The 26,334-nt window shown below is 37.1% G+C and overlaps 1 protein-coding gene and 1 pseudogene across 1 annotated transcript in view; both read left to right on the forward strand.

Annotated features, from left to right (window-relative positions):
• Positions 1 to 1,536: 1,536 nt before the first annotated feature.
• On the forward strand, positions 1,537 to 4,066 carry LOC141438498 (glycylpeptide N-tetradecanoyltransferase 2-like; annotated as a pseudogene).
• Positions 4,067 to 13,232: 9,166 nt separating this feature from the next.
• tapas (tudor domain-containing protein 7 tapas) overlaps positions 13,233 to 26,334 on the forward strand; it is a 63,744-nt gene continuing 50,642 nt past the window's right edge. Inside the window, 12 exon segments of the mRNA XM_074102405.1 lie at positions 13,233 to 13,393; positions 13,508 to 13,631; positions 14,069 to 14,158; positions 18,003 to 18,220; positions 18,302 to 18,463; positions 18,746 to 19,003; positions 23,456 to 23,605; positions 23,820 to 24,002; positions 24,076 to 24,293; positions 25,465 to 25,579; positions 25,926 to 26,087; positions 26,187 to 26,278. Of these exon segments, the coding sequence (XP_073958506.1) occupies positions 14,074 to 14,158; positions 18,003 to 18,220; positions 18,302 to 18,463; positions 18,746 to 19,003; positions 23,456 to 23,605; positions 23,820 to 24,002; positions 24,076 to 24,293; positions 25,465 to 25,579; positions 25,926 to 26,087; positions 26,187 to 26,278 (1,643 nt within the window). The 5' untranslated portion in view covers positions 13,233 to 13,393; positions 13,508 to 13,631; positions 14,069 to 14,073.

Here is a 26,334-nt window from a genome sequence, read left to right on the forward strand (position 1 = left end):
TTGACAGTAAATTTTAAATATGGCGCTGCCTTCCACAGGCTAAAATGACAGTCTGAAATGTCAAACGTAAAAATAATGTGGCCAGCATAAAAGGAACAGTGCTGCTCCGTGATTTAGGTTTCGTAAATAACCGATAAAATGTTTATTTTACGATAGCAAAAATAACATTAATGCATTCAATATTCTACTTTCCATTTTGTGAACATAAATGCACTTTTACGATAAAGTGATAAAATCTAAGCACAGGTAAAAATAGTGTTCATCACTTAGTGCCAACGTAAAAAATAATACAGAGGGGCCACTACAAAACTAGAAAAACGAAGTTCGTATGGCACCGTCCCTTTCACTCGCGTATTGAATAAGATAAGCGTCAGCGGGACGGCAACATACTAAGTTCGAGTTTTGCATTTCGTAGTCAGGGCCATAGTTAACTATATATACAGTTCGCCCAAGTCTTGTCCCTGAGGAAGAGTGCCCATAAGGCTGGCTGCATTTCCGCGCCGGATCGTGATTCCAATACGTTGGGCGAGAAATGCACCAGCCCTATGGTCATTGGTAATTTAAAATATATTTTTTTTATTTGGTCTAAAAGTTTGTGAGCGTCCGAACTCCGTGGACCCAAAGTTTCAACAGCAAAAGCTGTAAATATGTAGTCTAAATAACGTTAATTTATAACTGAACATTATTGTATCGATACCCAATTAACGTTACTGTTACCTGTAATTTTACCGTTAAATTCTCAGATTAAATTTTTACTTAGATACACAGTCCCGAAGAAAACTTTTTGACAAACACGGTTAACGTGACATTTGCAGCTATATTCAGGTAGATGCCAATATAATTAATAATAATTCAAATTCATAAAATTGCTCTATGGGTATATACCCAGTATTTATTTACTGATGAATCGATTCAATAGAACTTACGAAAAATAAGATATCCCATCCTTTTTTCTCAATTTTGAGCCGGTATTTACACATTTTTTTACGCAGCATTTAGCCATTGTTGACAAATGACACGATCTATGGTCCAAACAAGACTAATCTTAAAACTCGGAACACAGTTGAAAACTTCCGAGTATTGTATAACCCATTTTTCCGTCTGATTGTGTATCTAAGTAATATACAATCTAAGGGTATATTAAATTTACTTTACATTATGATTTAACGATACTATTGAATTAACGTTAATTTTATGAATAGCTGATAACGTTACCATTTTTATACCGGTAAAAAGTTGTAAAGTAACGGTAAATCTAACGTTAATTACGATTTAACGTTAAATCTGTTTGACAGCGATAACGTTACCAACTTTTTAACGGTATTTGAAGCCCTGCAATAAACATAAGATACAAGCGAAAGAATTATGGAGATGAGTAAAAATTGTGGATAATATGCATACCTCCTACATCGCTCATTCACCCTCTTCTTGACTTGCACGGTATTTATTTATGCCGTGATTTGGATTATGGGTATTCCACTCACGACTCCTTCCTTAGGTTAGATTATTATTGTAACTGGCAACTCCGCTCTAAATAATGTCATTGTCTTGTCTGTCATGTCAATTTGTCACAAAAAAATTTAGCCCTTTATAATCGTGGTTTCCATTAGTCATCCTTTAATTAATAATTATTTGAATATTCCCAACGATGGACGAAAATGGAGCATCTCAATCCAATGACTTTCAAAAGGATAACGAAAATAGAAACAAAAAGAAGAACAAGAATAAAAAAAAGCGTAGTGGTGGTGATGGTGACCACGGTGGGTCGGGTCCGCGGACGGCTTAGTTACTGTGCCGAATTCTGGTGACGCCCATCAGAATATATCTATTAAAGACTTAAAGATGGCAATGGAAGTACTCAATTTGCAGCAGAAACCAGCCAAAACGACCGAAGAGGCCCTACACAAGTCATATCAGTTTTGGTCTACTCAACCTGTTCCAAAGATGGATGAAAAATAGTTTCGAATGAACCAATAGAACCCCAAAAAGCACGGAAGATATTAGAGCAGATCCTTACACTCTCCCTGATGGCTTTAATTGGGATACCCTAAACCTAAATGAGCCATTGGTTTTAAAGGAATTATATACATTGTTGAATGAAAATTACGTTGAAGATGACGACTGTATGTTTCGTTTTGACTACCAGACGGATTTCCTAAAGTGGGCCCTGCAGCCTCCTGGCTGGAGGATGGATTGGCACTGTGGAGTGAGAGTGGCTAAATCTGGCCGATTAGTAGGCTTTATATCTGCTGTCCCTGCTCAGTTAAGGATTTACGACCACATCCAAACTGTTGTTGAAATAAACTTCCTATGTGTGCACAAAAAGCTGCGTGCAAAACGAGTTGCTCCTGTGCTGATCAGAGAAATAACTCGCAGAGTAAACTTAACTGGAATATTTCAAGGTGTCTACACTGCTGGCATTGTGTTGCCTAAACCAATTGCTACTTGTCGTTATTGGCATAGATCACTCAATCCTAAAAAACTTATTGACATTAAATTTAGTCATCTATCAAGAAACATGACCATGCAAAGAACTCTTAAGCTGTTTAAACTTCCAGAGTTGCCTAAAACACCTGGTTTCGCAAAGTTGAACTCCAAGATTGCGAGAAAGTTGTTTCTTTATTGAATGGCTACTTGCGGAAATTTGATTTGGCACCTATTTTTAATGAGGAAGACTTCAAACATTGGTTTTTGCCACAGCCTGACATTATTGACAGCTTTGCTGTGGAAGCAGCAGATGGTTCCATCACAGACTTTGTGAGTTACTACACACTGCCGTCAACTGTTGTCTACCATCCCACGCATAAAACACTAAAAGCAGCATATTCATTTTATAATGTTTCCACCAAAACCCCATGGATAGATTTAATGCTTGATGCATTGATAACTGCTAAGAATTCAGGATTTGATGTTTTCAATGCGTTGGATTTGATGGATAACAAAGAGTTCTTGGAGCCTTTGAAGTTTGGAATTGGGGATGGTAATTTGCAGTACTACTTGTATAACTGGCGGTGTCCTAGTATGACACCAAACAAAATTGGTTTAGTCCTTCAGTAACCTTACAATGGTTTGAATGATTGTTCTTGTGAATAACAAGGTGTTCTATTTTATTTTCTCACTTTTCAGAAAGTGTTTTTATTATTCGGAATTATAGCTTTAGTTTAAAATTGCTGTTTAATTTACAAAACAGTTCACCCCTATATTTACACTTGTGTATAAGTATATAATATAATATCGACACTTGAAAGGAGAAATTGACTAAGCAACATTTTTTTAAGATAGTGATTTATAGCTTAGTCAATTTTTCTTTCAAGCATCGTTATGTATAGTATAAAGCAGTTGAAACATACACTTTTAATTCAGGTACATTAAAAACTGGGCTGAGAGATTAGTGAAACATAGTTTTCATTGCCATGTATAAAGAACAAAGCAATAATGTATATAGCTATTAAAATCATGACTTGAGTAGCATGTAAGGGTAATCTACAACAACAGCATAATTTAAGATTTAATATTCTGTATGGTTTACTGTTTACTGTAAGTCTAAGGAATTTATTCTTTTTGAAGAAGGTTAAGTAAGGGTGTCTGTTGCGGACACCTATAACAGCATAAAAAGGGAAATACAGCTCCTAGGTACCTATTCACTTGGCTTACATTTTGTTACTTAGGTACTCTGAATTCAATATATTCAATGCTTAGACAGACTGGACGGTGGCAAATTGAGGACTTGTTAATTTAGGAAAATTTTCCTAAATCTCCAGTCTATAGTAATTAATTAAGTGGCACATTAAGCTAAATTAATATGTTTAACCGCATAATCTTTGCTTTATTCCCTTATTTCTATCTATTTCTTCATCAACTTTCTGGCGGGCCACTTTTGCCTTGATACACACACAACACAGAAATGATAGGTTTGGTCGTTGCCTTTTGTACCTCAAAGCAAAAATAGAAGCCCCGCCGAAGCGGGGCGGAGCGGAGCGGAGCGAAGCGGAGGCAGTGGAATGGAGCAGAGGCAGTAGAGCGGAGCGGAGGTAGGAGCGGAACGGAGTAAAGCGGAGACAGCGGAGTAACACGGAAAAGAGGCAGCGGCGCGGAGCGGAGCGGAGGCTGCGGCGTGGAGCGGAGACAGTGGAGCTCCGCTTTACTCCACTGCCTCCGCTTTACTCCACTGCCTCCGCTCTACTCCACTACCTCCGCTCTGCTGCTTCCGCTCCATTGTCTGTCGCCACTCCGTTGCCTCCGTTTTACTCCACTGCCTCCGCTCCGTTGTCTCCTCTTTACTCCACTGCCTTCGCTCCTTTCCACTACCTCCACTCCGCTGCCTGCGCTTCGTTGTCTCCGCTCCACTCCGCTGCCTCCACTCCACTCCGCAGTCTCCGTTCCGCTGCGCAGTCTCCGCTCCGCTGCCTCTGCTCCGTGGTACTCCGCTCCGCTGTCTCCGCTTTACTCTACTGTATCCACTACGCTACCTCCGCTCCGCTGCCTCCACTCCGTTGTCTCCGCTCCGCTCCACTGCCTCCTATTTACTCCACTGCCTCCGCTCTGCTCCACTACCTCCGCTCCGCTGCCTCCGCTCCGTTGCTTCCGTTCCGCTCCGCGCCGTTTTACGTTGGCGACGCCGCAACGTGGACATGTGGCCTGGCCCTTAGTCGCTAATTATTTAAATTCTAACGTATAAAATAGTGGACATTATACAAAATTAGTATAGTATAATTAGTGACGTGTATTCATGTAGCTGGAACAGATCACTGAGCACTCTGGCCAGTATGTCAAATAATTAAAAAGAAGATTTAGATTTTGGATTGGTAACGATTAAAGAACTCTGGGTTTTATAGAAATATATCTTTATTGAGTACTGAAGTTGATAGTTTTTCTTAACATAGTCAATACTTAAAATTGGCGACGAGGATGGGATAAAAAAAAAAAAAAAAAATGATTGGAGCAATTGAGAATTTTCGGCCAGGGCAAGATTTTACCGCGTACACGGAGCGCGTGGAGCAGTTTTTCGTAGTTAATGGTATCACGGAGAACAAGCAGGTAGCATTGTTTATTACACTAATGGGACCTGAAAGTTATGAGGTCCTGAAGAGTTTGCTGTCCCCAAGTTTGCCCAGTACAAAGACCTACCAGGAACTTGTTGATACGCTTAAAAATCACTACGTGCAAAAGAAATCGGTTATTGCTGCTAGATACGAGTTTTATGGATGTAAGCAAAAAGACAACCAAACCATAAAAGAGTTTGTGGTAGAAATAAAGAAGATGGCAGGATCATGCGATTTCAAAAATTTTTTGGGGGACGCCTTAAGGGACAAATTGGTGTGTGGCTTAAAAAATGAGCAGATCATTAGTAAGCTTTTGTCAGAGGATGATGATTTGTCTTTTGAAAAGGCATCAAGACTGGCCATTTCTTGGGAAAGTGCAGCAAAAGACACCAAAAATATTCAACCAGAAGCAGATATTAATTTGGTAAACCAAAAGAGAAAACCTCTTCAAGACACTTGGCAGAATAAAACTAGTAGAGCAGGCGTAGGCACAGCTAAACAAGGTCAGAACACGAGATTGGAATGCAGATGCTGTGGTGGTTCACATTTCACAGATAGATGCTACAAAAAAGACTGTGTGTGCTATGTTTGCAAGAAACAAGGTCATTTGGCACACAAGTGCCGTTTTAGAAATATCAGGAATGTAGAACAGGGACCAGAAGAAAACCAAAGCCAGCAGTTGGAAGAAGATATTGTGTTGGGTAGTATCCGAGCTGTGTCAGAGCAAGACAGTGCAGTAATTAACTTGTGACTAGGCAGCAAGATGCTTAATATGCAGATAGATACAGGAGCTTGTAAGTCGGTTATTCATAAAAGAGACTATGAAACTTATTTTCCGAAACATGAGCTAAAAAATTGCTTTGTGAAATTGAAGTCTGTGTCGGGAGAAGTGTTATCTGTGCTAGGAGCTATTAAGATTAGGCCTAGAAATGTCAAACAGGATTTATATCTTATAGTAATTGAAAGCGGCAATTATTTTAGTCCTTTGATTGGAAGAAATTGGTTAAATTTACTTTTTCCTAAGTGGCAAAAAAAATTTAAAATAGAAAATGTGTGTTTAGTGCAAGGAGAGATGGATAAAATAGAAAGGAATAAAATGATTGACTGCTTAAAAAATAAATATAAACAGGTATTTTGTAGAGACAGATCTTCTCATATTGTAAACATGCAGGCAACATTGAAGCTCAAAGATGGGGCAACGCCTATTTTTCATAAAGCATATTCCATACCCTATGCAAAAAAGAAAGAGGTTGAAAATGAGTTACTTCAATTAGAAAGAGCAGGTATTATTGAAAGGGTTACCCATAGTGAATGGGCCAGTCCCATAGTGACAGTACAAAAAAATGATAAAAAACTTAGAGTTTGTGTAGACTATAAAGTCACCTTAAATAAAATGCTAGATACCGACCATTACCCACTGCCTCTCCCTGAAGATATATTTGCGGAGTTGTCTGGAGCTAAAATATTTTGTGTCCTTGATCTTAGCGGAGCCTACCAACAGCTATTATTAGACAAAAAATCTCAGGAATATATGACCATAAACACACATTTAGGGTTATTTAGACCAACACGCTTACAGTTTGGTGTATCTTCAGGACCATCTGTGTTCCAAAGTATTATGGATCAGATTTTACAGGGTGTAAAAAATGTTAAAGCATACATAGATGACTTAATAATAACGGGCACTAATTTAGAGGATTGTTATAAAAACCTAGAAAATGTGTTGAGTAAATTAAATCAGTATAATGTTAAAGTAAATTTGGACAAATGCCAGTTCTTTTGTAGTGAAATCAAATTTTTAGGACATTTAGTATGTGAGGAAGGTATAAAACCACTTCCAGAAAAAGTGGAAGCAATAAATAAGGCCCCAGCACCAACATCAATAACTCAATTACAAGCATATTTAGGACTTTTAAACTACTATGGAAAATTTCTGCCCAGACTATCAGATCACTTGGCACCTTTACATGCTTTATTAAAAAAGGGAGTTTCTTTTGAATGGACTAAAGATTGTAATCAATCTTTTCTTCAAAGCAAAAAGTTGGTAAGTGAATATGGACTATTAGTGCATTATGACTGTAAGAAAGAATTGTATGTTACTGCTGATGCAAGTAAATATGGTCTAGGGGCTGTGTTAAGTCATGAAATTGATAGTGAACCAATATGTTTTGCTTCAGCCACTTTAAATATGGCTCAAAAAAATTATTCTCAAGTGGAGAAAGAAGCTTTGGCTATAATATTTGCAGTACAGAAATTTCATAAATTTTTATATGGTAGGAGATTTATTCTAGTGACAGATCATCAGCCTTTAAAGTTTATATTTGATCCTCTTAAGAAAATTCCTGTCACAGCTAATGCCAGATTGCAAAGGTGGGCATTAATTTTGTCAGGTTATCAGTATAAAATAATTTATAGAAAGGGAACATTATTGGGAAATGCTGATGCACTGTCACGGCTACCACTGCCTGAACAAGTAAATGTAGCTGACAGTATAAATTATTTCAATTTAAAAGATAATGTACCATTGGATTTCCAGGAGATCGCTAGATTGACACAAAAAGATAGGGTATTGAGCAAAGTTTATGAGTATGTTTTGACAGGGTGGCCAAATTCAATAAATGATGAGAATATTAAACCATACTTTATCAAAAGGGCAGAATTAGGAACTGATCAAAAATGTGTACTTTGGGGAAACAGAGTTATTATTCCTAGCGAATTAAGAAATAAAGTATTAGCCTTATTTCATGAATCTCATCAGGGGATGGTACAATCAAAAATGTTAATGCGAGAGTATTGTTGGTGGCCTAAGATGAATGATGACATTGAAAGTATAGTGGCTGCATGCAGTATATGTCAGTCATCAAGAAATTTTACAAATACAAGTCAACCTATAAATTGGAAAAAATGTATAAATATCTTTGAGAGAGTTCATGTAGATTTTTTTATGAAAGATTCTGTAACTTATTTACTCATTGTTGATTCAATGTCAAAATGGCTTGATGTGCATATAATGCATGGTACTTCAGCCTCACAAGTGATTGAAAAATTGTGTAAAACTTTTGCTATGATCGGTATACCTGTATATTTAGTAAGTGACAATGGTCCACCTTTTTCTTCTGTAGAGTTCCTAAAGTTTTTGAAAAATAATGGATGTGTGCCTTTAAAAAGTCCACCATATCATCCCGAGTCTAATGGCATGGCCGAAAGAACCGTTCAAACAGCAAAACAGGCCTTAAGTAGATTACTGGAACAAGAGTCGGGATTTTCTAAAGAACTTTTACTACAGAACTTTTTGTTCACATATAGAAACAGTCCAAATTCAACCGGTATGTCCCCAAATGAAATGTTATTTAAATATAAACCAAGAACCCGCTTTGAATTAATTAAACCATCAAATGTTTTGTCTAAAAAAGTTATAACTGATAACAAATTTGAAAAACAAGTCTTATCTTTCAAGGAAGGGGAAATAGTGTGGTGCAAAAATTTGAAGGAAGGAAAAGGATGGACCAAAGCTATTATTCTTAAGTTTTTAAGTCCTGTTAGGTATGTAGTTGATGTAAATGGAGTTCAAAAATATTTTCATGTTTCTGATCTCAGACCTTGTGTAGATCAATCTCAGATCCGAGCCAGAAATGAGGCCAGACCCTCGGTTGTAATCACACCTGCCATTATTACAAAAACACTCCCAACAGATGTGCACCAAAATGAAGATTATGTGGAGAATAGTCCGGGCACTACTGTGGGGAGTGAGGTTGAGCAAGCTGATGAGCCTTATGAGCCTATGGTGGGTCCACAGCCATTGCGGGAGGAAGTTTTTGATGTGGGTACATCGCCGAGGGCAAGCCCGGAGCTGAGAAGATCTACAAGAATTATTAAAGCTCCTCAAAAGTTGGATTTGTAATTAATCACTGTACTATACTTTTGAAAGAGGGGACGAATGACGTGTATTCATGTAGCTGGAACAGATCACTGAGCACTCTGGCCAGTATGTCAAATAATTAAAAAGAAGATTTAGATTTTGGATTGGTAACGATTAAAGAACTCTGGGTTTTATAGAAATATATCTTTATTGAGTACTGAAGTTGATAGTTTTTCTTAACATAGTCAATACTTAAAAATTAGTAGAATAAAATTAGACCTGCCACTGTTCATTTTTTGATGACAATATTATTAAATTTGATGTTCATTTATGGTTGCTTCAGTCATAATTTCCATATACTAATGTATGAAAATAGAGGTGACAATATTAAATTAGTCTGTTAAAATTGTTTTTTAGATGCAATAGATACACTTATTAGAAGCTTAACATTTGTAGGCATTACAAATTTAGTTGCTATATAATAATCGTCAAGCTGATTTATTAAAACGTAGCTTGGATTACAATTGCGCTTAAAATTAGTCGCTGATTTATTAATTCAGAAAACAAATAATTAAATTTGAAGCCAAAAATTACAGTTTAAAGAAGCTGCGTTAATGAGGGCTATCGTTTTTTGTCTTTCTAGATGGCGCCACTATTGCGTGAGGTTTTTAAGTGTGGCTTTCAAAGTCTGTTATTACGGGCGTAAAAACAAAGTTTAGATTATCAGTTCATATTTAATACACCTTTTTACCGTACCATAAAAATATCGAGCAACCACAGTGTTGCGTAGTCCCGTTTTGTTCGAAAAGGGAGGACAAAAGTTTCCGAAAGACAAAACTGTCTCAAAACACAGACATTCATTGCCCCGCGTAACGCATAATTGCCATAATTAATTTCAGGTAATGCAAGATAATCACAAAATTATTCTAATTATAAATAAACCCGCGTAGCTCACCCAAAAACTATGAGATTTGACATTTCGGAGACCTCACCTCACGCTACACTAGCGCCTCTAGCGGCGAATTCATACGCGATAGCCCTCATTATCAGTTGTGGGAGCTTGCGGGAAAACCGTCTAGAGGTAGATCGTATGACCTTATGTCTGGTGCCAAGAAAACTTTTAAAGCTAAAATTGTGGTGTCAAAATAAAGAAGGCCAGCTTAGAATGGACAAGCTGGTGATGTCACATAATGGCAAAAAATTTAAACAGTTTTGGAAGGGCACTAAAAACATGGATGTAAAGCCGGGACTGCCTGTGAGCGTTGAGAACAGGACCGAGCATAGGGATATAGCCGAGCTTTTCAGGGGGCATTTCACTGTCAAGTCCTTATTTGGGTCCGCGCCCACTGCTATACTGGCTGCTGATGCTGGGACCGTTGGGGGCAGGAGGATTTTCAGTTTCACTGCCAAAGAAGTTGAGATGGTGATTAAGAAAATGCAGAGGGGAAAGTCTCCTGGTCACGACAGTCTCAGTATTGAGCACTTTAGGTATGCCGGCGTTCATTTGCCGAGGGTATTTGCAATGTTCCTAAATCTGTGCTTGTGTCATTCATATTTACCTGAAGCACTAATGAAGACTATTGTTGTACCTATAGTAAAGAACAGAACCGGTGACCTCTCGGATAAAAGTAATTATCGGCCCATTTCACTTGCGACAACGGCGGCCAAGGTGCTCGATGGTATGCTGAATTTGATTCTTGAAAAGTATCTGAACCTGAACGACGCCCAGTTTGGTTTTAGGGCTGGGTTGTCAACGGAAACGCTATATTCTGCTTAAAGCATACTGTCGGGTATTATACAGCACGAAAAACTCCTGTTTATGCCTGTTTCCTAGACTTATCTAAGGCCTTTGATCGAGTCGATTATAATATACTATGGCAATAACTAAGGGGAACAGACATACCTACTGAGTGTGTTAGTATACTGCAGTACTGGTACTTAAACCAGTCGAACCAGGTGAGGTGGGCGGATGCGTTGTCGACCGAGTATAGGCTAGAGTGTGGCGTGAGGCAGGGCGGGATAACATCTCCAAAACTGTTTAATCTGTACATTGACGAGTTGATAGTCGGCCTCAGCAGCATGCATGCAGGGTGTTATATAGACGGTACCAGTGTCAATAACATTAGTTATGCTGATGACATGGTGCTGCTGGCGCCGGCTGTCGGCGCGCTTCAAAAGATGCTAGACCGTTGTGTAAGCTATGCTCAATCTCATGGACTGGAGTACAATGTACGGAAAAGTGAGGTTATGGTTTTTACGGCTGGTCGATTTAAGCCATACCATGTACCTCCTATTGTACTGAATAGGGTGCCTCTCAAAGTCGTACAGAGTTTTAAGTATCTTGGTCACATTATTACATGCGATCTTAATGATGATCAAGATATTGAAAGAGAGCGCAGGGCGTTGGCGGTTTGCGGAAACATGATAGCCCGCAGGTTTGCTCGATGCTCCACTGAAGTCAAAATAACGCTTTTCAAAGCATACTGTCAGAGCTTTTATTCGAGCAGCCTGTGGGTTCGGCACACTAAGCGGGCCTACAACGCCCTAAAAGTTCAATACAACAACACGTTCAGCATGCTTTTGGGCCTGCCCAGCAGGTGTAACGCGTCTGGCATGTTCTGCGAGGCCCGTACGGACGGGTTTCCGGCGATCATGCGCAAGAAAATATTCTCGCTGCTGGACCGTATAAGACTGACCTCCAACAGCATTCTGAGCGTGCTTGCTGTAAAGTACGACTGCCCAATACTTGTGCACTGGGTTGGGCAGATTAAGGGGGTGGCATGTGCAGTTAAATAAAATGTTGAATTTTATTAGGTTAGCTTATATAATTTAATTTAATCGATTAATTTTAAGTACTAACTTTAGGAAATAAGCTCTGTTACTAATCATCTATGGAGTCCTGTGTATTCCGAAATAAAGGTTATATTATTATTATTATTACTCAAAGGTTGCTCAAAGGCGACAAGCGACTGCATGTGGCCGCACCTTGACTAAACCCTACCAGGGTGCATAATTTTGTGAGTTCTAGAATAAGTCTTATGAATTTTATGTTTTTGTTTTTGTTTTTGCCAAATAAATGAATACTGAATACTGAAATTCAAAATAGGGTCACGTGACCAGATTTATTGCTGCGAACGAGAGACGAGCGGCTGCATGAGGTTGCACCTTACCTATCTACCGATCCTATCCTACCGATATCCGATACTGGTTACATATTTGAATATCGAAAGTTAAAATATCTACGGGTAAAATGTCGATGTTCAAAATATCGACTGTACCAAGATATCGAAAATTAAAATAACGAAAGTTTATATTGTCGAATGGTTAGATAATCTACGTCCAATATATCGAAAATATATTTATCTAGAAAAGTGACATCGAAAGATATAAATATCGAAGTATAGAGTATCGAATATCCTATGTATGAACTATCACCTGACAGGGTCAACGGAGCTCCGCTTCGCAGAGCTCCTATTCCGCTCAGTAGAGGCGCTTCGCGCCTTGACGCAATACTAACCTAACTTAATCTATTGAACATGAATACCAAAAATATTTAGTTCGGTTAGGTGAGAACTGTGGCCACAACAACTAAAAATGACTAGATTATGTAAAATAAATGCTATTAAGAGAAAGGACCAATAAATAAAGCAGATTTGTAGGTATGTACGATATTTTAATTTTCGACATTCAAATATGTTGACATTTACAACTTAGATAAATTGGCTATCGACATTTTTACTCATTCGATATTTTAATCAATCGACATTTCAATCTTAGACATTTTGACCATAGGTATAACATTTTTCGATATTGTGATACAATCGATAATTAAATTTTTGATATTTTGAACATCGACATTTTAACCGTAGATATTTTAATTTTCGATATTCAAATATGTAACCCCCGATACTATTATAGTCTGTTAGTTTAGTTTTATTTAGTTAGTACTTAATTTAGTCTAGTCGGGTGGTGGGTGACCAAATGGGTGACCCTTGGGTACTATTTACCGGCACGGATAATACCGACATGGAAATACTGACCAGATATTTCGTGTATACGCTTTTTAAACATACGCCTATATAAACTGGTGTCGGGTGTCAAACTGACAAGAGTTTCTATGGGCATGAATCACGAAATATCAGGTCGGTATTTCTATGTCGGTATTGTACGATTTGGAAATAGTGTCACCCAGTCCAGAGTCTACTACAAAACTCACTAATCGTAGTTCGTATCGCACCGTCCCTTTCACTCGCGTATTAAATGACATAAGCGTCAGCAGGATGGCAACATACGAAGTTCGAGTTTTGTACTAAATAGGGCCTGCATTCTGGTCTGGTTCTTGTACTGGTGTTTGTGTGTTCGAGTTCGAGTACGATACGACAGCAACTGCTACATTATTGCTTTCTTAAAAACTAAAAAAAAACCCAAGTTCTGTTACGATTAGTAGTAATCCAGAGTTAGTTTTTATTTTTAATACTTGGATAAAAAAAGGGTAAGTAATGATCTGTGCGGTGTAAAAGTTTGAACAGTCAATTGCTAATTTAAACACATGTAAGTGGTGAAACCATCTGATTTCTCTTGCTTACGCGTCAATATGTTTTTTCAGAAGTTATTTCATGCTACACTTGATATCTTGTATAATCGGAATGTAGGACTACTTGAGAAGGTTTTTCTTTAACCGGAATACCCAAGAATCTTGCACTGTCATATTTGGCCTGCAAACATACGCGGTAAGTTGACTCCCTAACACATTGCATGCCTATTTGTTGTACCTCTTTATGTTTGAACTAAACCTAAACTATTTACCAGGGCAAATATTACTAACTATCGGCGCCAGGCTGTATCCCTGGCATCAAGCTAAATGTATTGAGAATTAAAATTAATAAAATGTGTAGTTAAAAACACACTTAAATAAATAATGTAAATTTTTACTTAAATAATGAGTAAGTACTACTTACCTCAATATTCAGATGCACCCCCCACCCCCTAGATTTTCTGCCCCTGTAAAGGCTGTAAATAATCCTGCTGGTGCCCATGTCAGTTGTTATGGTGCCAATATTTGATTAATTGCTTAACTTTTATGTTAATACCACTATTTGAATGGGGTTAAGATGTAAATAATAATTCATGATATTTTAATATTTTTTTAAATTACTTTTTCTTTTAGACAAAATGGCAGATAAAGAACAAGTAATTCAAGCACTCCGAGCGACTCTCATTTCTGTTAAAGGAGCACTGACTGTCAAGCAATGTAACCGTAAGTGTTTTTTCATTATTCATTATGTAGTGAGAATATGTGATGTAAGATGTTATAAAATTGTTAGCTAATGGATGGAGGTTGTTTGGACAAGCTATCATAAAATATGACTCAAGTTTAGTAATATAAAAATGTGAATGCACATACTGCATGCTACCTAATTTTATTTGGCTAGAGTTTTCTATGCAGTTACATCAATAATTCCTTTATATAGGTGTATCAAGTGAAAACTAGAAACAGGCTAGGCTAGGTTATCACAATTAACAGTAAAAAAAAAAGAAGAAATAACCCATTCATATGTAACTTCATAATTTATGCCAATTATGGACAAAAAAAGAACACTTACATTTGTTAGTTAGAGGGTAAAAAATACCACATGATACTTAAATTTTTACACATATTTTTAAGCAACTTAATTTTCTACCTTCAATTTTCCCCAATGTCCCAATTTTTGACAACATATAATAAATCGAAAACCATTTGCAGAAATAGGCTTAATGAAGCGTTTTCAGAAATCAGATTCCAAAAATGTGATAAACTGAATTAAATAAACAAAATTTAAGTAATGACATAAGGTAATGACCCTCATTTGACCCCTGCAGTGTCTCGTCACAAATGCAGTTATAAAGCAGGTCTACACTCTTAAGCAAATTTACAGTTTGAAATGTTGCTGTCCTGCTTATAATAGCAAATAGTGACAAAGATAGAACTTTCCGGCGGCGAATGCACTAGTCCCAAAACGCACTATTAGTCAATACACTCTAATTTCGAAAGCCCCTCTTCTCATAATAAACTAGGCCCAAAACACCATATTTCCAAAAAGGCTCATTCTCGATTTACACGAGAACCATTGAGAACTAGTCCCAAAATACATCTTTCCCAAAATACCCCAAATTGTGTTCACCTGTAGGTGGCGTAATACTTCATTCTCATAATGCATAGTTCTCAAAACACTCTAGTTCCAAAATACCCTAATTTTTTTTCTTTTATTTTCGAATGACTCTTTGAAATTGCTTTCAAAATGTGCATTATTTAGATGCTTTTGAGGATGCGTATTTACTAAAATAGATACCCTATTATTTCCCTAAAAGGACGTCAGTGCCGTCAAGATTTAGTGTTCTTTAAGTTAATCAATGACAAAGGGCATTTTTCTATTATAACATAATTACGAAATCCTAAACTGAGCATGGCTCCACATTTTCTTGGCCATCAGATATATTTACGTACGGAACTATCGCCTGGCTACACTGAACGATTACACCCTGTATATAGCTCGAAATAATATTTCAATAAAAATTGTTTTTGCAAAAATACTCTTGGCGTCAAACGGGTAACGGTTACGGCTGAAAGCAATTTCAAAGTCATTCGAAAATAAAAGAAAAAAAAAATAGGGTATTTTGGAACTAGAGTGTTTTGAGAACTATGCATTATGAGAATGAAGTATTACGCCACCTACAGGTGAGCACAGTTTGGGGTATTTTGGGAAAGGTGTATTTTGGGACTAGTTCTCAATGGTTCTCGTGTAAATCGAGAATGAGCCTTTTTGGAAATATGGTGTTTTGGGCCTAGTTTCTTATGAGAAGAGGGGCTTTCGAAATTAGAGTGTATTGACTAATAGTGCGTTTTGGGACTAGTGCATTCGCAGCCGGAAAGAGATAGAACTTTAATCACATGATGCGCACCTGGCTTTAAACAGTTGTCATTTATCATAAAGTCCGAAATGTATATGAGTATTTCCAATGTATTTTTACAAATTAAATTATTAAATTACTATGTTACAAGTAAATACAAAAGAATTTAAATATCAGATTTAAATAATAATATCTATTTACACCATTAAACAAACACAAACAAAAGTTTGATTGGTTTGGTTTGGTTTGAATTGGCGGTTAAATGTGATGCCGTCTCCGTCTATTCGAACAAAACAAATAGAGACGGCATCACACCTAACCGCCAATTAACACTAATCAATGGATGGTGAAACAGCCCCTAAATCTAATATTAGTTTGATTTTATCTTAATTGTAAATTATTGCACCAAATGTTATGAATACCTAAAGAAATACAAGCACAATACCAGTTTTTCAACCAAAAATTACGAAATAATTAAGTTTTTATTCAGGCGTCTAGTATTTATGTAAAAGTAAGTAAACAAAATTACTTCTTTAAATTATAGAACCGAAATTACTAATAAAAAGAATATACTATCGTGTGTTTTAAAAAAAAGGAATGTACTATTGTACACACATTTTATTTCAATGGCAACATCATCGTAGATTTTTTGGTCTTGAATTCCAGTTTTAACTATAGTCCCAAACTAAGCAAAGCTTGTACTATGGATACTAGGCAACAGATAAACATACTTATATAGATAAATACATAGTTAAATACAAATGAGGGCTATCGCGTATGAATTCGCCGCTAGAGGCGCTAGTGTAGCGTGAGGTCTCCGAAATGTCAAATCTCATAGTTTTTGGGTGAGCTACGCGGGTTTATTTATAATTAGAATAATTTTGAGAATATTTTGCAATATCTGAAATTAATTACGGCAAATATGCGTTCCGGGGCAATTAATGTCTGTATTTTGAGACAGTTTTGTCTTTCGGCAACCTTTGTCCTCCCTTTTTTCCGAACAAAACGGGGACTATGCAACACTGTGGTATGCTCGATATTTTTATGGTACGGTTTTAGGGTGTATTAAATATGATTTTAATCTAAACTTTGTTTTCACGCCCGTCATAACAGACTTTGAAAGCCATACTTAAAAACCTCACGCAACAGTGCGCCATCTAGTGAGACAAAAAACGATAGCCCTCATTAGTATGAAATAGTATGTTATTCTGGTGACAATACAATAATCTGGCAGTGACGTCTTGGATGTACAATGTACGGCCAGGATTGTTTCCGTAGGAGGGAACTCTTCAAAAGATACTGGCACACACAAGAAACTTTGCATGATTGTTTAATTTTTAAGGACAATGCGTTTATACCATATATACCACCTGATGCTGCGGCCAGGGTCGTCTGCTCCTAAGAGAACTCCTCAAAGGTTGACAGCACCGATACGAAATGTAGGTTTTTTTTTTTCAATAGGTAATAGGAAATTTTAAAATAGATCAAAACAGTTACTGATGTCCCGCGGGAACTTTATAATTTCGCGCGAAGTAGCGCATGTCAGTCAAGTCAAAAACAGTGTAGCTTTTTATCAGTGAAAAAAAAATGGTGTGGGTAAATGTAGTCACTTATTTCTATCTCGTGGGAATATTGCATTTTTCCAATAAAAAAGTAGGTTTTGCTTTGAAGTGAAGGATTTTTTTCAATCGATCTAAAGAGTTATATCTTTCCCGCGGGAACTTTGCAATTTCTTGAGGCAAAAGAAGTCTGTTTCAATTCTATCACAGACATTCTAGCTTTCTATAGAATTGACTTATTCTTATCCCGCGGGAATTATCGTATATCGCGCACGAAGCCGCGGGCAAAAGGAACACGTAGGTTTTCTAAAATTCCACCTCTGAAGATGTGAAGCAGGGGTTCAAAGTATGTACGAAGTATAATTTAGGTAGGTTGATTTTTGCATTCGATAATTTGCACTGGCACCATCTGTCTAAAATAACGTCTGTCTGTATCTGTATTTCCATAATAATTCTTCAAAAAATCAATCAAAACTCGAAATTGGATCGTAGAATAGTAAATCTATGTTACCCCAAATTTAACGCGAGCGAAGCCGCGGGCAAAAGCTAGTAAACTATAAAGTTTGTCAAATGCTTTATATGAGTATATCAAGGTACATGCCTTTATGTTATTTTGAAATTTTTCGAGTAAGTGATTTATTTTATAATTTCCAGGGGATTATCGAGAATTGCAAGGGGAATGGATACCCTTCAAAAAGTTGGGTTATCCCACTTTGGAAAAGCTTTTCGTGGATGTGCCCGGTTTCAAAGTATCACAAGTAAATGGAGAATGGTATGTGGATGCTATAGCCAGCCAAGATACGCAACATATCGCCGCAATGGTTTCTCGCCAAAAATCGAACAAGAAACCAACGCCGAGATTCAATCACACTGTAAGTATTAACTGATTGAGATACACAAGAAACCAGTTTTGCTTGTTAAGTTACAATGCTCAATTTATTTTAATTTTTTAGAGTCGATTCCCTTCGAAACAGGGTTCTTGGCGAAAACCTGCAACTACCAACACTAACTCATATACCAGTTACAACAATGTGAGCTACAATTATAACAACCAGTACTCGAACCAATATTACAGAGCGAAGAGCGGATTTAACAACAATAATTATAGCAATAAGGTTTGTAATGGCTTAGCTGTTGTATAATGTAAAGTTTGAAATTAGTCTTGCCGTTTCGTGCAACTTTTTATTCTTAGGTCAGCCTTTTACGCTTCAGTTATTTTTATTGTGCTCATCTTTGTCTAGAATTTTGTACAGATTGCATTTGTGCATTCCGTTTCAGCTTTCGAAACCGTTTCACTTTCATGATTATCAAACAATTTTGGTAATGTTTCAAAGTGACTCATGTTAAGCGGTTATCATTATAAAACTAAAATATATATTTGAATTATTTCCTTATAGCACTATAATAGATTCAGTAAACCAGTCGAGACGAAATCCCTCACAACGAAACCCATGACGAAACAATTGACTGAGCATTCAGAAAGAACAGGGCATAACGCGGTACATAAATCAGTCAGCTTTCCATCTCACCAAGTAAAGGAGCCAGAAAGGGTTAAAGAGCCAGAAAGGACCAAAGAAACTGAAAGGACGAAAGAACCCGAAAGGACGAAAGAGCCAGAAAGAAAGATGGTCAAAGAGAACACTCCTCCAGAAGACGTAAGTATCTATACCCATTAAATTTGATAATTGGGATGCCCCAATTTTTGACAACGTATAATAAATCGAAGCGTTTGGAGAAATAGGCTTTACAAAGCATTTTCAGATATCAGATTCCAAAAATATGAGAAACTGAATTAAATAATATACAAAATTTAAGTAATGACCTTCATTTGACCCCTGCAGTGTCCCGTCACAAAGGCAGTTATAAAGCAGGTCTAGACTAAAGCAAATTGACAGTTTGAAATGTTGCTGTCCTGCTTATAATACAAAAGAGTGACAAAGATAGAACTTTAATCACATGATGCGCACCCGGCTTTAAACAGTTGTCATTTATCGTAAAGTCCCAAATGTATACGAGTATTTCACAAAATTTTACAAATTAAATTATTAAATTACGACGTTACAAGTAAATATAAAAGAATTTAAATATCAGGTTTTAATAAAAAAAATATCTATTTACTATCACACCATTAAACAAACATAGGAATAATCGAAACTAAAAGAAGAGAAATAAATAAAACTATTTTTCATGGTTCATTTAGGACCTTAAGCCGTGCTTATATTATTGTCATATTGTAATGCCACAGATAAATTGTTATGTACGACCTGATTTTTTCTAGGCAATGGAACGTGGCTGTCTCACTGTAACGTCATCCAGCGTATTTCGTAAAAAAAATATAAAAAATGAAATACTCATCCAAATTCGAAATCGATGAAAATGGTATCTTAAAATATCCTATTCTTTCCAAAATTAAAATAAAAACTATAAGTTATTTTTTTGGTGCATCTCAATTCGTCGCAAGCCGTCTTAGAATAAGGTGGCCTTTTGGAAGTTAAAGAAAGTGAATATTATTTTTTTCCTCTTTTTTAGCGTTCCGTACCCAAAGGGTGCCAACAGGACCCTATTACTGAGGCTTCGCTGTATGTATGTCTGTCTGTCTGTCTGTCTGTCCGTCCGTCTGTCACAGGGCTCTATCTCTTAAGCCGTAAAAGTTAGACACTTGAAATTTTTATAGATGATGTATTACTGTGGCCGCTATAACAACAAATACTACAAATAAAATAAAGTTACAAATGAAAGGGGGTCGTTATACAAGAAAAGTGTTTTTTTTTCAGCGTTTTTTGGTTGCTAGGCGTTATTAGCCGTTACTAAGGCGACCGAGTCGCCTAGCAACGGGTAGCTATGTCGTTTAAATATTTACCTGTTTGCGATGTTAATGATGTTTTATAAAAGCTTCGATAATATAATATAGTGACTGTCTGATTGTGTGGTTTACTCGTTTTTGTGCAAAATTAATAAAGGAATTTATGAACCACAAACCTCAATGAAGCCAACTTTGATAAAGCGCTCGCCAAATCCACACCGTATTAATCACTATGTTTACCTATTGTTTTTTACACTAAAAAACATATTAAGTATTTAGCACTATTTACAAGGTTTATATTACAGTTTAAAATTTATTCACACTAGTCGAGCTTCTTATTATTTAATACGAAGTCCGCTGAATTTCCCGCGAATGAACCGCGTTGACAGCCATTTTTTTTTCTGTCGCGGCGCATGGCAAGAGTCTTAAGCACTATTCAGCCTCCGGCAGGGCGACAGCCAAAGAGGATGAGAATTTAAAATTGTTCTTTATTCAAAATACTTGCACCTAGCGGTTGCGGTGAAGGTAAACATCGTGAGGAAACCTGCACAAACCTGCGAAGCAATTCAATGGTGCGTGTGAAGTTCCCAATCCGCACTGGGCCCGCGTGGGAACTATAGCCCAAGCCCTCTTGTTCTGAGAGGAGGCCTGTGCCCAGCAGTGGGACGTATATAGGCTGGGATGATGACTTGCACCTAGTGCTTACATTTTGGTGATATGTTTTTATTAACTTAACCCTTTAGTGGGTAACGGCAAGATATTTGCCGTCATACGACTCAGATATTTTATTTTTTTCTCAATGAACGTGTTGTTAGTTAATATAACTTTTGGTTCGCATAAGAGAACATACTCGTACCAATTTACGAAAAAAAGAATAGCAGATAAACGTTATTCCAACCCATGTTAAATGATGATTCTTAGGCCTGAACTTAGATTTTTAACTATTCCTTACAATTGAACAAAAATGTTTGTAAATAAAATTTTGTTTGCTGGATTTATCCGATAGTCACAATTCTCTACTTTCAGAGACAAGATTGGCGATATAAAGTTTAAAGAAAAAAAATCTGTTATTTGATAATTTTAAAAAATGAAGACGGCAATATATTTGCCACTATCCGTTAAGTGTCTGGTGTTTATTAAAGGAAAGGGTGGGTTAGGCTACAATTGTTATTGATTTATATATGGAGCAATAGCTTAATTCAATACTTCAAATGGCCCGATATGCTCTTGCCCGGTTATTTATTTGAAAGAATTCAGTTTTAAGTTAAATAAAGGTTTTAATTATTTCTTATCATCTATTGGTTTTTAATTTATTTATTTTAGATACGTCGTGCCACCCGTAGTTCCCCCGGCAAACTGACATGACGGTCTTGTCACTTAATGCCCTTGGCTGATAGCGGCAAACATATTGCCGTCTTATAATTCGGAAACCCTGCAATAATATATACATTTCTCTTTCTCAAAAATCATAAAAAAAATCATTCATGCTGTGCGTATCGTTAAAGTTCTCGATTCATTGCTTTAAAAAAATAATGGTCAAAGGGTTAATGTAGCCATGTTTGTTCGGGTGGAATTAACATTTCAACCATGGCGTACCAATCCCTACAAGTTATATTTAATACAAAAAAACAGCAATAGATGGCACTACTATCAACATTTGTAAATTATAAAATATGAAGAAGCCGAATTAAGTAGAAATATTAATAAGACTAGCATATTTTCTAAACACAACTTCACATCAACCTTAATTCAACTCCTTAATTTGAAGATAAGAAACACCATAAAAATAATAAATTGAGAATACGAAAGTATAGGCTGCATGTGGCTACATTTCAGCTATGAGGCTTTCGTAGTGTTTTGCTATTGTGACGCTAGATGGCGAATAACCGGAATGCGCTTGCTGGGCTTGCACCGCGCTTGCTCACATTCGTCGAAACTATTTGAGAGAAACATGCCATTCTCTTCTAATGACGTAAATAAGACAGAGACATCATGCGTATCTCTAGTCACAGGGCGGACACGCCATACAAAATACGCGTTCTGGAATCTACATAGGCACGACGACGTCTGTACACGCGTCAATGTGTGCGTAAGACACACAGGGCTGATTATCGCAAAACCCTAGTACTATAGGGTATGTAGGTATGGCTTAAATGTGTAAATAAATGTAATCGTTAATCATATATTTTTATTTAAACCTACTTAAAATGTGTCTGTCTATGTATTTAAGCATTATTATTTTACATTACAATAAATATATGACTACAAACTTGAACTAATTATTCGGTACCTAATTAGTTATTTCATGTCGTATTAATCGCGATACTTTTAGAAAGCATTATTATTAAGAAAAGGAAGTAGGCAGGCAGAAAAAAACTCCTTTTCTTATCTTTGGCTGTTGACAAACACCCATACAATGCACAGTATATCACCATTTCGCAAAGTTATTGCTCCCGAACTTAGTGCCGTGCGACGGTGCGGCCGACATACATCGCGTTGCGCGCCCGACTGCTTTCCTACGGTTTTCCTACAATCTGCGCTTGAGGGGTGGGGTAACTCGAACCGGTGCGGGGCGGAGCGTGTCCATTCTGTATGCCAGTACTATTATATATTCTGTGCTCTAGTCTAGGCTCAGTTGGTGAGCTTGTTGATTGTTGTCAGTGTACCGTCGAAGGAAAGAAAAATAGCCAGTTGAAAGGGTGATACCATTTGCTTGTACTAGGTGGTGTCTCTGTGTTATACATGTACTCTGTGATTTCAACTAAAATTTCAAGTGATCTTCAACCGATTGAGCTGAAATTTTGCATGCATGTATAAATCCGATGACAATGCAATATTATTATGTCGAAGAGCTGATCTGATGATGAAATTAGAGATTGGCCATAGGAACAACTCTGTAATAAAACGACACGACCGCATCGATTTTGGTCTCATTTGATCCGTCTTAACGACTACCTACTTTGGTAACCAGGGGGCAAAAAGTACCGCCAGCAAAAAAGCTTGTATTAGATTTTTTTACAAAAAATTGTTACTGAACTATTTGTTTTTAAAACATTGTACGGAGGTGCCGAACCCTTCATGCGCGAGTCGCTCGCACTCTCACTTGACAGTTTTTTTTTAAATACATCGACCTTTTGTGCGCCCTGGGCAAGGGCCCCGGGTGCCCTTATGGTAAAGCCGCTATTGATTCTTCGTAATTAATTGCTACATAAATTTCCGACTTATTTTATAATTTTGTATCCATAATTTTTTTGTTAATATCGCATTCGTATTTGAAGAGTTGAAATTACCATTTTTTTTTCAGTTCAAGCATTCCAAGCGTTCTGAAAATGGCTCTGAAATCAGGCAGAGTTCAAAAATGTCAGCATCTCAGAGACTGTCCAATCTCAGGGATCGTTTAAATACTGTTGATCTGATACCTTTGCAGCTCCCAGCTGCCAATAATGATTTTGTGGTAAGCAATTTATTATTTATTTTAATATAGTATATATTATTAATGTATATTCCTCGTATTGAGAAACAGTTTTCTTTTCTGTCATTAATAACATTTAAATAATCGCCGCTGTGTATTCCTGAGTAGATCAGTCAAACCTGTAGTGAGTGTACAATTTGACTATTGTTCCGTTATCTCTTTGTAGTTTTTTTTACCAGTAAAATGACTAATGCAGGAACATAGCGGTCCGGTGTCTCACGTGGCACCAGCTCACAACCTGGAGCCTCCGCCAGACTCGACCTCCTCAGTGGCGAAGCTGGAATGGACTTGTCGCAAGCTCGGATTACCGCAGCCAGTGTATAAAGTTCACGACATTCGGCCGAAACGAGGACCAGTCAGCTACGACTGTTCAATAAAAGTGAATATCTATATAATTAGCATATGATGTAGTAGTCGTGTGCAAATGTTTCAAACGATCTATTGGTGGTCAGGTCGGTCCGGCGTATTCCAGTTCATCGTACCCGGACTCGTCCCCCTCGGAAGATCTGGCTAAAGAGGTGGCGGCTGTGAAGCTGCTGATGCTGATCGAGAGCTCCGAGTCGGGCGGGCTGCCCACGTCGTCGGCGAGCCGCGCCGTGGCCTCGCTCGCGGACCTGGTGGCCGAGCACGCGGCCGGCCTGTGGGTCAGCACCGTGCCGCACTTGTACAGGTACCAGCTCACACGTAGCTTACATTACACCTCAAACTGTATAATGCCATACAAGCAACCCGCTTACTTCATGCTTTGTGTACATATTTTGCGCTAACATGCTCAATTTAAATCAGCAATGATGAAAGAAGATTGTCAGTGTCAGCTCAGCAGTAAGAGTTTAGATATTCGTGTTCATGTTTTTTTTATATTTTGATATGGTGATTCGATTCAGTATGGTTAGTAGTATTTTTTACAAACTTTCATTTGTTTTCAGCCTTTTGATTTTTTGCGTCTTCCTATGAAATTCAATAAATCATTTGGTTAACATGCCAAGAAAAATAAAATAAAAACCGGCCAAGAGCGTGTCGGACACGCCCAAGATAGGGTTCCGTAGCCGGGATCCCTTCGACACCCATAATTTTATTGTTTCGATTTTCGATAGTCAGAACTTGGTACCCATATTATTCATGGTCATAATAATCAATAGTCATAATCGTTGTTAGGTATATACCTCATGTTAAAATCCGTCTAGCCGTTTAGGCTGCAGCGAGGACCAAAGAAATGGACATACATACACACATACATACTTACATACATACATACATACGCTCGAAAAACATAACCCTCCTTCGGGCAGTCGGGTAAAAAAGGCAATTAAACATACTCAAATATGAACATGTTAACGAAACTGAATCATAATTGGCAAAATTTGTGCGCTGAATAAACTTTTATTTCCGTATTGCAATAAATCTGATAACTACTAAGCCGCGACGTCTTTGTTGTTATGTAACTACATACAGTATTTATAGTGCATGAAGCCTGGCATGGCTAATATTGTATACACGCAGACCGGAAAAACATAATAAATAAATAAATATCACGGGACAATTCACACCAATTGACCTAGTCCCAAAACATAATTCATAATTCATTAAATTGAATAACGATTTCGAGGCATTAATTTTCTTACATAAAAGAAAGGTACCCGTTCCAGAACTTCTAAGATAATAAATTAAATTTCATTTCTATAGTTAATAGTTACCGACTGCTTGGGTACGCGATGGCTGTCAAAATAATAGACACATTTGACTGCATAGGATATATTTTTTCACTATAATTTTGTAATATAAAGTTGTTTTCTATTGTAATGTTGCATTTGCAAATATGTAGTGCTGAATTATGTTTTTAGAGAAAAGTTTGGAGAAAATTTACCCAGTAACTGGCAAGAACTGGTGGAAAATTGTCCTCGAATAATAAAAGACAGAGTGGTTAATGGACTTTCAATACTTCTTCCAAACAAAGAGGTATGTAGAGAAATCCTAGCGAGATATCTCTTAATAATTGAGACCGCTCACTTTAGGCCCCTTTTCACATTTAGCGTCTTTTTGTTACATTTGTGTATATAATTAATTATTATAAAATCATTGGTGTGTTACCATTGCATCACTTTCGTTTTGTAATATTTATGTATTGCTTCAGAAAGATAAACTAACTTCTCACTTTTTTATACGAAATGTATTGAATAACTTGCATGTGACAATAATGTATATTTGAAGTTTGATGCAGCTTTAGAAGCTCATATTATTTTAATATATTTTCTTTTAGTTATCTCATTGGACATTCGTGTGTTTACAAGGTTTATCTTTTCAGGGAGCACCACCACTGTTACAAGAGAACAGTGTGTTGGATGACACCATCGATAGCGATTTACCGCCGCTGAAGTTTCCAGAAGACGATTTCTGGAATGTTTTTGTAACTGTTGCTAATTCCACATTAGAGATTTGGCTTCGCATTGTTGGGGAGAGCTACAGCGTGAGTATGCTTATAGGTACATGCGCACATGAAGTTGTTTCTACTTATCCCAAAATTAACAAATAATATAAAAATAATTGTTTTAATTTTCGACTACAGGATACCTTCGAGACATTACTAGCTGACATGGCGAGCTATTACGAACGGAACGGAACTTTCGTAGATAAGAGTATGCTAATTTTAAATGCATGGTAAGTTACAAACTTCTGGTTTAAAACTTCTTCTGGTAATATTTTATTTTCATTTT

This window comes from Choristoneura fumiferana, chromosome 18 (assembly GCF_025370935.1).
Source record: "Choristoneura fumiferana chromosome 18, NRCan_CFum_1, whole genome shotgun sequence".
Classification (NCBI taxonomy): Eukaryota; Metazoa; Arthropoda; class Insecta; order Lepidoptera; family Tortricidae; genus Choristoneura; species Choristoneura fumiferana.